At 34.5% G+C, this 12,994-nt stretch overlaps 1 protein-coding gene across 4 annotated transcripts in view; it reads right to left on the bottom strand.

The window, feature by feature from the left end:
• The window catches only part of CDK19 (cyclin dependent kinase 19), a 208,353-nt gene that overhangs the window by 33,902 nt on the left and 161,457 nt on the right, over positions 1-12,994 (bottom strand). For 3 of the 4 annotated variants that reach the window (XM_031964405.1, XM_031964407.1, XM_031964408.1), the window contains one exon: positions 8,790-8,921. The exons of the other annotated variant lie outside the window; for it this stretch is intronic. In XM_031964405.1, coding sequence (XP_031820265.1) covers positions 8,790-8,921 — 132 coding nt within the window. The remainder of the gene's footprint in view (positions 1-8,789; positions 8,922-12,994) is intronic. 4 annotated transcript variants of the gene reach the window in all.

Below are 12,994 nucleotides of genomic sequence, written 5' to 3'. Positions count from 1 at the left end.
CATTCCCTTAACTTCTACCCCTAAAGACCAAGGACTTTTGCTTATCCTGATTCTGGCTGATTCTAAGTTATCCAGGGTGCTAACGCGGTCATCACATTTGGTGCCCAATGTATGGACCAAGGACCCTCATTTCACTGAAGAAGTCTCCTGTGACCAGGAAACAGGGTGAGTATTTTAATACACAAATAGGGAACTTACTTTGTTAAGGGCTAAACTAGTAACCATTTCTAGCTGAAATGGGGCAGATGTTGGGAAAAGATTCTTCCCCCAGACCCACCCCTGCCCTGAGGGGGCGCTATAGAAAGTATATTTAAGTTGATCAAGGGACAAGGCTTAATTGTAACTTGGTTGCAGATCTCTAGACTCTTGGGTACATTAGAGCGCATGTTCCCTTGGTTCTTAGAGGAAGAAGAGATAGAGCCAGATAATTGGAAGCTGGTAGATCAACTAGGTGAATACTACAATGATAAAGATTCTCATTCAATTTCCAAGGAAGCATTCTACACATACAACATAATACAATTGGCCTTAAAGAATCCTGCAAGTTATAGAAAAAAGGAAAATTTTAAGAATGGCCAGATGAGGAAGTGTGAGGAAAAAAAAGATTAATGACATTATCACCAGAGGGCATGAGGAATTAAGTCAGGTTCAAGGGCGTGGTGATTCTCATTCTCACAAGGCAGTTTCAACTCTACCTACTGAACAGATCCTTAACCTGCCACCATCAACTTCACCTTCCGGGATGGAGGGAGGAAGAGTAGTGGGAGGGGCAATGACTCCACCAGCACCTTCCCCAGCAATCACCCCCCATGACTAGATTGCAAAGAGCAGTACTTAAAGCCACAGAAGAAGGACAGGATTTAGCTGATTTGAAAATAAAGGTGTGTATCCTGTGATTCAACAGTTTAACTCTTCAGGTCAAGAAAGTAGAAGATACAGTCCTTTTGATATAGACATCCTCAAAGACCTGAAAAAGGCTCGCACTATTTGTGGGGTTACATCAGCTTATGTTAAGATGTTATTACAGAATTTGGCTTATGAAGTCTTAACCCCGAGGGACTGGAAATCTATAGCAAGGACATGCTTAGAACCTGGACAAAACTTGTGGTGTTCTGAATATAGTGAGCACTGTAGGATACAAGCCCAACAAAATAATCAGAGTGGAGTTAATCCTCCAATCACCTATGACCAACTAACAGGTTCTTATGCAGAAATTTCAGTACAGATTAATTACCCCTTAGTAGCATATAAGCAAATTGCTGCTGCTGCTATCAAAGCATGGATTTTTCTCCCCAGTTAAAACGACAAGAGTAAGGACTTCACAAAATTAACACAAGGGCCAAATGAACCCTTTGCTGATTTTGTGGGACATTTGCAAACAGCTGTTGTACGAACTTTGGTAAAAATGCAGCAACAGAAATTATGAGAAGACAACTTGCTAAAGAAAATGCTAATGAGGTTTGCAGAAGAATTACACTAGGACTGTGCAAGGATGCTCCTTTAGAGGAGATCATAAGACGCTGTGCCACGGTGGGCACAAATGCCTTTTATAGCCAGGCTATGATGCAGACTTCCCAAGATCCCAACATGGGAAGAGAAGGTTCCTTTTGGCAAGGGACTTCCAGAGAAACTAGTCAATGCTTTCAATGTGGTAAAGTAGGGCATCTGAAAGCTCAATGTTGGCATAGAGACAGAGTGAGAAAACAGGGTGGGAGAACAAGACCCAATACCCCATGTCCAAAATGCAACAGAGGCTTCCATTGGGCCTCAGAACGTAGACTGATTCAGGGAAACGGGATGAGGGGCCCAAGGCCAAAAATACTTGGGGCATGATGGCAGTCAATGTTGCACCCAAAGAGTGCCGAGAAGTCCAATATCCAGATATGACCAATCAGCCAGGAAGCCATCTGATGGGAGAAAGGGATTACAATTGGGGAGAATAGAGCTGCATGCAGCTGGGACAACTGAGATACCCCCTGGAGAGGTGAAATCTGTTCCTCTCCAGAATATGGATCCCTTGCCTCTAGGCACAGTAGGCTTGACCATTTCACCTCCTGAGTGTACATACAAAACAGTGTCCATCCCCACACTGATGTGGGAAACCGGGGAATGTGCAGATAATATCCCAGTCACTAATACAGGTAGACAATGTGTGACTTATCAACCAAAAGAAGTAGTAGTATCAGGTTTACTGATACAGACTCTCTAATAAGCAATCTGGTCATAGTAGCCCAGATTCTGACTCCAAGCAACAAAATCCAGGAATATATTGGACAACAGCTGGATTGGTAGACACAGGTGGAAATTGTACAGTCATTAGAGGTGCCAACTGGCCCAGTCACTGGCCAAAGATTAAGGCAGACACCTACATGTCTGGTGTAGGAGGATCAATAGCAGCTGAGATGGACTTATGAAGGCGAAACAGGAGTTTTTGTTCCTTTTATAGTTGAAAAAATCCCCATCAATCTCTGGGGAAGAGACAATTTACAATTAGGATTAAAAACGAGTACCTTGTTTTTTTTAGGGAGGGCTGCTGTTGAACCCTCCCAGCACAACTAGTGAGTGAACCTCCCAGCACAACTAGAACAAAGCCTTACTCCTTACCCAGTGCTTGCGCTAGAATTTTATTAAAGGCCATTAAGCGATCAGTACAATTATCTGGGATAAGACCTGACAAGATAGATATGCACCTTTTTTTTACTAATACACAAATTAATGTATGCTGTGAAACCATCCCAGAGTGGCAAATTTTATTAGAGGCAACATGGAACAGTGCAAAAAAAGATCAGAGTAGAAGCTGAGCAATGAAAGTTCTAATAGGATTTGGCCACTCACTAATTATGTAACTTGGCAAGTCATTTAGCATTTGTATTCTAATTTTCTCTTTGGTAAATGAAAATGAAACAACTACATTTGTATGCAATTCAGGCACAATTATAAGAACTATTCAAAGACAAGGCACTCTTAATGTATTTAATTTATATATAAAAATATATAAACAAACAAAAGTCTTGAAAAAGTTTGAAAAAAGAAGAAAAATTTTGCCTGTAGAAAAATCACTGTTAAAATTTTCTAGCTAACCATTAAAACTGATGATGGGTATCACTTAATTAGGAGTTGACTCATTCTAAATTTCTCTACTTCAATGGTAAATGACAGAAATTTTTATGTCTGCTTCTGTTTGGGCACAGGAAAAGAGATAACATCTAATTAGCCAACGAACAGCATTAAAATGAACAGACGATCAAAATACTATCAGAAATTATGTAGCTTCTCAATTTCACTTTTGCAAAAATCTCTCTCAATATACTCCTCTTCACAGATTTTTATCTCCACAAACCTAGATTATTACAGTGGTCTGCTAGTTGATCTCTCTCCATTCCAATCCATCCTTCATTCAGCCAAAGTGATTTTATTAAAGTGTAGGTTTGACCCTGTCACTACCTCCCTTTATCCCAACAAACAAAACCGGTTATCCTACGTCTCCAGGATCAAATGCAAAATTCTCTGTTGGGTATTCAAAGTCCTACATAAGATGACAGGAAAAAATAATGATGATTGTTGGAGGGGATGCGGGAAAACTGGGACATTGATGCATTGTTGGTGGAGTTGTGAACGAATCCAACCATTTTGGAGAGTAGTTTGGAACTATGCTCAAAGACAAACTGTCATACCCTTTGATCCAGAGACTTAGGGATTATATCCGAGATTATAAAGAAGGGAAAGGGACCTGATGACGAATGTTTTGGGGCCCTTTTTGTTTAAAACTGAAACTGAATGGATGTCCATCAGTTGAGAATGGCTGAATAAACTGTGGTATATGAAAATTTGGAATATTACTGCTGTAAGAAATGACCAACAGGATAATTTTGGGCCTGAGAGACTTAACCAACTGATGCTGAGTGAAATGGAGGACCAGGAATTATATAATTCAACAAAATATATATGATGACAGTTCTGATGGACCACCTCCTGCAAGGAGATCAACCAAACATTTCTAATGGAGCAGTGAACTGAACTAGCATGCCAGAAAAAGAACTCTGGGAGATGATAAAACCATTACATTGAATTCTAATCCCTATACTTATGCACACCTGATTTTTTGATTTTCCGTAATTGTAAAATTTCAGAGTCTGACTTTTGTACAGCAAAATAACGTTTTGGTCATGTATACTTATTGTGTTTAATTTATATTTTAATATATTTAAAATCTTCATCCTGCCATCTAGGGAGGGGTGGAGGGGAGGGAAAATTGGAACAAGAGGTTTGGCAATTGTTAATGCTGTAAAGTTACCCATGTATATATCCTGTAAATAAAAGGCTATTAAAAAAAAAAAAACAAAAAAACAAAGTCCTACATAATCTCCCCCTCCCCATCTCAAACTTTTTTCAATCTTGTTCCACTTTATATCACTCCACCCCTACCCCTAAATACTCTTCAATATAGTGAAACTGGATTCCTTGTTGTTCCTAGAACAAAAACCTCCAACTCCTGGCTTTAGGCATTTCCAGTTGCTGTCCCCGCATACTTAGAAAGTCTTCCCTCTTCTCATCTCCACCTCCTAGCTTCCCTGACCTCCTTCAAGGTCTAACTAAATTCCTGCCTTCTACAAGAAGCATCTCCCAACACTTAAAAAGGATCTGAAGTTTTTCCTCTGTTGATTTTTTATATTGTATATAGAGTATTTACATTTTCTTGCATGAGATTTCCTCCTTTGTATTATAACCTTTTGAGGGCTGGGACTACTTTTTAACTTTTTTTCTATCTCTAGTACTTAGCACAGTGTCTAGCACTATAAATGCTTACCAATTGACTATATTGCAATCAAGTTTTTCTATTAGCTATTCTCACAATTATACTCCATTTTCCACTTCTGCACATTTTTGCCTTTACTTTTCAAAAGAGCTGATTCATCTTTGCAGATGGGAAATATTTTGTTTGTCTTTGCATCCCAAAAGCCAAGTACAGTAGTAAACTTTGCATACTGAAAGCAACTAAAAAATATTTGTTGTGTGTGCTTTTGGATCTAAAACTAAAATTCACCAGATAAGTTTCAAGTAAGGAGAGACATTTTTGGGATACTGTCAAAAATATATGGGCCAAATCTAGATTGTTCACAATGTGGCAATGCAATAAATATGGACCAAATTCACTAAATGTTCTGCTTCCTCATTTCTGCCTTTCTACTATCTTTATGGGTTATATCTATATAAATTTTTAGAAAATATCTTCTCTTCTATTACATACTAGAACTTAAGACTAAAGATGACCCTATGAATTATTTAGTTCTATCTTCATAATGTAAGGACCTCTCAAGAATGGATATATATCTGCCAAGGGCCAACTAAGCTAAGCTGTAGTAGGCCTACCACCATGTTGGACATTAAGGTAATTTTTCTATCTACACTGACAAAATAATAGATCATTTTAACTTGATAATATAAGTAGGACTAGAATATGTTTTTTTCTCAACTACTTCAAAGGATTCCTGACTTCATCAATATTAAGTACTTCTTCCATGAAGTTGGGTCACAAACTTTCTTAAACTATCCTTCAGGAGCTCATGTGCCCCCCACAGAAAATCCATTATTTGACAGCCAACATTTGATTTAATGGTTATCTCTTTACTATGTTGGTCCATGATTCAGTCAATATCCAACTTCAAAGCCTTTTCATCTTAATAGCATCTGACGTAATTTAAGCTAGTACTATACACTAAGTACAAGGAAACAAAACTGGAAATCTAACATCATAGTCCTAGATGCAAAAATGAATGAATGAAAAAATACTTATTAAGTGCTTACTATATGCAAAGTACTGTGCTGGCAATATGAATACAAATTCATACAAGTTCTGAACCTTACTTCCTAAATACAAATTTTAAAATGAGATAATTCTGCTTTGAAAGAGCTTATATTCTAATATGAAAAATAATACATATAGGGGACCAAAGGCCAGAGAAGGGATTTTTGATTTAGAGAGTCATAAAACTGATAAAATGATCCACAGGGAATCCTTAACAGAAGTAAGAGTAACAAAGTAATCTATCCAAAGCAGGAGGCAAAGGTAAAAGGGAGAAAATCTTATGTAGGAAAAGGACAGATGAAAAAACAGGAAGAACAAAAAGAGAGACATGAAGAACAGGTAGAGTAGAGTAAAGGCACATACAGGAGATTTGTACTTGACAACACTGTGACGGCTCTGAGGAATTAATTTTTAAGATAACTTAAGGAGGGGATGAACACTAAGACAGGAGGGAAGGGGAGGATTTATTTTTAATTTATTATTAGTAGTAGTAATAATTATAAATGGGAGAATTCTGGGAAGATGATGGAATAGGCCAGAAAATTCCAAGCTCTCCAGATTACCCCCACAAACAAGGTGCTAATAAAATTGTACCTCAGGACAAACATAGACCAGTGAAAAATAAGTAAGACTTGGGGCAGAACAAGTAATTTATAGAGGAACTCAAACAAGACTTCAAAAATGAAATAAAAGACAATGAGGGGAAAAAAATAAAAACCATCCAAGAAAAACAAGATCATGGGGGGGGGGGGGGGAGAGGGGGGAGGGAGCTAACCAATTAGAAAAGGAAATAAAGTCTTAAGGGAAAAAATTCTAAAAAATTAGAATTGGGCAAGGAGAAACCAGTGAAATTAAAGCAAACCAAAAAAATAACAACAACAACAACAAAGAATGAAAAAATAAAGGAAATGTGAAACATTTTGTAAGAAAAACAACAGATTTGGAGAACAGATCAAGAGGAGAAAATATAAGAATAATTGGACTCCCTAAAAGCTCCAAGAAAAAGAATCTTGACAAAATAATGGAAGAAATAATCGAAGAAAACTGTCCCGGAGTGACAGAACAAGAGAGTAAAGTAGAAATAGAAAAAAAAATCCACCAATCACAACCTCAATGATATCCTACATGGAAAATGCTGCTATATAATTGTTAAATTTTGAAAAATCCTTCTTACCCCACATCAAAAAGAAAATTCTACAAGAAAAAAAAAATAAAACAAAACAAAACAAAAATTCAAATATGCTGGAGCTACAATTAGAATTGTATAGGATACAATCTGTAGATTAATGGGAATGGGATAAAGAAGAAGGAGAAAAGTGGAGAAAGAAATTGAGAAATCCATGAGTTGAGGGAGGTGACATAATGGCACAGCAGGTTAAGGAACTGAATTAAAGTACAAAAGTAAGCAGGGATAGAAAATAAGAGATATACAAAAACACCGTAACAAAAAGCAGGAGTATAATTCGTTAGGAAAAAAAATAGAACTAATAATCATTAAACTCAAATTCAAACTTAAAGATTCAATCAAGAGGGAAATATATTTATACAATAGCCATGTTAATATTATTTTTGATGCATATCTACATGTGTAAATGCATGTATGTATGCTTATGGCCATGTATGTAAATATGTACGTGGATATTGGTGTGGATGCATGTATGTATGTATACACACATGTATTTAACTGTAGCCTACTTGGGAGAGGTAAGGAAAAAAGGAAAAACTACATAGCAGAAAACAAAAGAATAATTTACGAGAAAGCAAAGAAAAGATGGATGTCATGAATATAATTTCTTCTGTTATTATATGTGGTTTGTTGAAATGGAATTTTGTTATATATTTTGAATTTTCCCTGATGTTCTGCTGTGCACATGACAATGTTTTGTATTTTATTTTTCTTTTCTTTCTTTTCCTATTTTGTTATTTCTGTGTATTTAGTTTTAAATAAATATACGCAACCTAAAAAAATAAGTTGTAAGTTATTAAGGGAACATCAATGACTATTTATATGCTTAAGTTACCATATATAAAAATGATTATGAGAATGAACTACACACAAACACACACACACACACCTTCAGGATGAAAGTAAGTAGAAAGATATAAATAGGTTTTTGCAGGTAACATTCTATAGTAGACCTATGGGATTCAAAAATTAAAAAGCATTATTCTTATTAAAGTATTCCATTTCTATTAGGGTAACAGATTCTTAACTATCCTTAGGCTTGAATGGAATGAACTAAAACCATATCTTAGTTCACATCCCTTTATAGGCCTTAATTTTTAGACTTATACAGAATTCTAGAATGTGTAGCAATATCACCAGGTTACCAGAACTGAAGCTCTTCTTCAAGATATTTCAGCTCCCACAGTTACGTTTTTGTTTTTGATATAAGATCCCATATTCAGTCATCAATTCTTAGCACTCTGATGATAAAATTGTCTATGAAAATTGCTTTATATATCTCAAAGGAAAAAAAGCCCAAGGCAAATGACAGCTATCAATATTATTATTATTATTACTTCTTAAGTAAACTGTTCCTGACTCCTGTTCCGAGAAAATATACTTCTAAAAAAGAAATATTACAATCCCTCTCCTGGTCAAGATGATTATCTTTTCCCCCACCTAAAAATTCCTCTACCCACGTTATTGGCTTACTACTTTTTTTTTTTTTTTTTTGAGGGAAACTTCTAATCTTCTACCCACATAATTTTGTACAAAATAAAATTTGCATTCAATCATTTCCATAGCAACAGGATCACATATTTCTGCTATATGAAAGAGAGTTCTTTCCATTAAAGGGACCATATCCTGTTTCCAAGAACCAAGTCTAAGCTTACCAAAAAAACTTTTTGAAACAACATGAAATTAGAATATAAGTTTTTAAAATAAATAGCTTTGTCTAACAAGACTACTTCATAACATTAAAATATTTAAGATAAGAGTATTGCCAAGGTGGTAAATTATTTTAAGCTAACTTACCAATGGCCTTTGTATAATGCCTTGCACCAAGCAACAGTTCTGGAGCTCGATACCAAAATGTCACTACTACTGGATCCAAGTCTGCTAAGGGTTTTAAGGGAGAATTGAATAATCTGGCAAAACCCATGTCAGCTAAAAAATAAAACAATAAAAATAAATCAACTTAATATGTTATACAAAACAAAATATTGCTTTTTAGCATTTTCCTATTTTTAAAACAATGTTACTCAAACTGGGAAAACATTTTTATGTTCAAAGGTTCTGATGAAGGCCTAATTTCTAAAACATAGAAAACTGACCAAAATTTATAAGAATTCAAGCCATTCTCCAATTGATAAATGGTCAAAGGGTAATTACAGATGAAGAAATTGAAACTATTTCTACTCATATGAAAGGGTATCCCAAATCACCATTGATCAGAAAAGAGCAAATTAAGACAACTCTTGAGATATCACTACACATCTGTCAGACTGGCTAAGATGACTGGAAAAGATAATGAGGAATGTTGGAGGGGATGTAGGAAAAGTGGGATACTTATACATTGTTGGTGGAGTTGTGAACGGATCCAACCATTCTGGAGAGCAGTTTGGAACTATGCTCAAAAAGTTATGAAACTGTGCATACCCTTTGATCCAGCAGTGTTACTACTGGGCTTATATCCCAAAGAGATCTTAAAGGAGAGAAAAGGACCTGTATGTGCAAGAATATTTGTGGCAGCCCTTTGGTAGTGGCCAGAAACTGGAAACTGAGCAGATGCTCATCAAGTGGGGACTGGCTGAATAAAATGTGATATATGAATGTTATGGAATATTATTGTTTTGTAAGAAATGACCAACAGGATGATTTCAGAAAGTCCTGGAAAGACTTACATGCACTGATGCTAAGTGAAGTGAGCAGAACCAGGAGATCTGCTCCTGGTACGCAGCAACAAGATTATCCGATGATGAATTCTTTTTTTTTTTCCTGAGACAATTGGAATTAAATGACTTGCCCAGGGTCACACAGCCAGAAAGTGTTAAGTGTCTGAGATCAGATTCAAACTCTGGTCTTCCAGACTTTAGGGCTGGTGCTCTATCCACTGTGCCACCTAGCTGTTCCATGATGATCGATTCTGATGGACATGGCTCTCTTCAACAATGAGCTGATTCAAATCCAATTGTTCAGTGATGAAGAGAGTCATCTATCCCCAGAAAGAGGGCTGTGAGAACTGAATGTGGTTCACAATATAGCATGTTCACTTTTTGCTACTGCTTGTTTACATTTTATTTTATTGCTGCTTCTTTATTTTGCATTTTCTTTTGCTGCTTTCTGCAACAAGATTATACGATGACCAATTTTTTTTTTTACTGGTTTGATTTTACTTTTCTTGTGCAGCACTATAATTGTATAAATATGTATGCATAGTTAGATTTCAAATATATTTCTACCATGTTTAACATATATTGTACTATTTGCATTCTAGGGGAGGGTGGGGGGATGGGAGGGAAAATTGGAACACGAAGTTTTGCAAAGGCTATTGTTGAAGAATTGTCCATGCATGTTTTGAAAAATAAAAAGCTTTAATTTAAAAAAAAAATTACTTTATTCTATAAATCCTTATATTAATGATGCCTAGAAGTCTAAACTTCCTAAAGCATAAAATCAGCCCTAAGCTTATTTTTGTGTTTACGCACACATGTACACACATGCATTTCATTTAACAAACATTTATTCATAAATAATAACTGAGCTAATCACATGCATTATGTGTATATATAAGAGTCTTGTATATACAAGAGTCATAGGGATACTAAAAAAGTAGAGACTATCCTCCATTTATTCCATAATTAATCCCTGGAGATTTATTGTAAAGTCTTCTCATAAGACAAATATAATTAATAGCTATATTCTTTGCCAAAATGTTGCCATCAAATAAGTTACAAATACAACCAACCAATGGGCTATAAAAACCAAATAAATAATTACATGGATCAGTATGAATTTAAAATAAGAAAATTGTGTTGCAAGTTCTATAAAATAGACATAAATGTACTGTAGATAAAGATTACAAGAGGAACCACAAAATTCAACAGCTATATTGAATCATAAATCTGCTATAAAATATTACGACCATAGTAAGAATTAAATATTTAATTAATAATGATTATGTTTTTCTTCATAGAATTTGAAAGGGATTAATAGAGATGATCCTACTCTCTTAAAAAGCCACACAATTAAGTTTAAGCTGATATTTTCTCTCATCTCAATAAATTTCCTAATCACAAAGATAAAATCATTTCATTGATCTTAAAGCTGCTCTGCTTTTAGTACAGTGATAGTGTTCAATAAATATTTACTTCCTTGATATGATATTCTTCTCACTAAGAAGTTTTATTGTTATTATTGTTTAAACTAAAAAAAACTAAACCAACATTTCTCCCTTTATCTTGTCTTACCTCTTTTTCAAAATGTTTTCATCTTTCAGTTAAGAGATTTAAACTAGATATCCTCTAAGTCTCTACCATTTCAAATTCATATGTAACTGTATTTATTTTAGATACCACGCCTCACAAAATCAAGAAATAATTATTCTACTAGGTACTTTGTTGACAGCTATCACAGTATTTTACTTTTAGAGAGCTACAGAAACAATTTGTACATTATTATAAAACTTTAAGGAGAAATCAAAACATTTTTCCCAGAATACTATAATAGACTATATAATAGATTAACTATTAAATTCACCTACTGCTTTCAGTATCTTGAAGCACTCTTAGAACTGATGAATGTTAATACTAATCTATTTAAATAGGATATACACAAAAGCAAAAGATTTAAAGAAATGTAAACAGTTATATTTTACCTTATTTATGAATTCTTCATTATATTCAAGGATTGTTTTTTGAAGAAGTACAAGTAGAACAGAAGACTCTAGAGAACAGGGGCTCTTTCAAATTTATTAACATACCCCAGCAACTAGACTGAGTGTTTTAGAAGTGTTTTATAAAAGCACTAAGCTGAGCTGAATTAAACTATCTCACCTTGAAAACCTTAAAAGTAAAGATGGGCCAGGATGAATGGTTCCTACTGAATACTAAAGAAAAATAAAAACTTGATAAATGGGATATAGATTGAAACTATATTAACCTCTGAATGGTATATTAAGGGATTTGAACTTTATTCTATGAGTATGAATAGTACATTAGAAAGTACAATGGACTAAGGATTAGAAAACACAGGTGCTAATTCTGGTTGTCATGCATTAGCTATACAAGATTTATGATTCAGAACAGCTGTCAAACTAGTACATTTTTAAACTTTTTCCACTCACGACCCCTTTTTTGCCCAAGAAATGTTTATGTGATTCCAGGTATATAGATATACAAAATGGGTAAACAAATCAAACACTTACTGATAATAAATCATAAAGATATTTGATTTAAACAATTCTTTGGTATACATATAAGTTTACCAATTATTAAAAACAGAACCAAATTTGTATACTTATGAGATGGATATGCTTGTTTATTTTGACATAAAAATCTTCCCAGAATATTTGATACCTTTTACTATTACCAAATTTTTTCATGAGCCCTTTCAGTTACTTTCTTTTTCATTTTCAGTTACTCAATCCCATGTGGGATTTAATATCTAATAACTATTTAATAATTATTTAATAATAGTTTAATAACTATTTAATAGTTAAATAGTTTAACTAAGTTTAATAAGTATTGAACTATAATAGAGCAAGTCACTTCTCTTCTCTGGAACCCAATTTCCTTATCTATAAAGTTAGGAATTGAGTTAGATAGTTTCTAGCTCTCTTCCAACTTTAATTCCTAATAACAAGCCATTAGAAGTTTTTATGCAGGAAAATGACAGGACGAAATCCATACTTGGAAAATAAAGGCAAAAAACCCACTCAGGATGGCTATTATTAATCTGAATAATCAATTTCTTTTCCTAAAGACGTTTTGTAAAACCCCAACTTTCACCCTATTCTCAAATTATTTTCTGTTTACATACTATATTTCCAAGTACAATATAAGTTCCTTGAGTTTGGAGAATAATTGGTTTTTGCTTACTTTTAGTAAACAAATTAACAAGCATTTATTAAAAGCTTAATATGTATCAGGTACTATGCTAAGCACTGGGGCTACAAAGAAAGGTAAAAATACAGTCTCTGTCCACAAAAAAGCATACATTCTAGTTGGGGAAACAATATG

This window comes from Sarcophilus harrisii, chromosome 4, assembly GCF_902635505.1.
Source record: "Sarcophilus harrisii chromosome 4, mSarHar1.11, whole genome shotgun sequence".
Taxonomy (NCBI): domain Eukaryota; kingdom Metazoa; phylum Chordata; class Mammalia; order Dasyuromorphia; family Dasyuridae; genus Sarcophilus; species Sarcophilus harrisii.
Note: the sequence above shows the minus strand (reverse complement) of the source record. Positions and strands in the feature narration are given on the sequence as shown.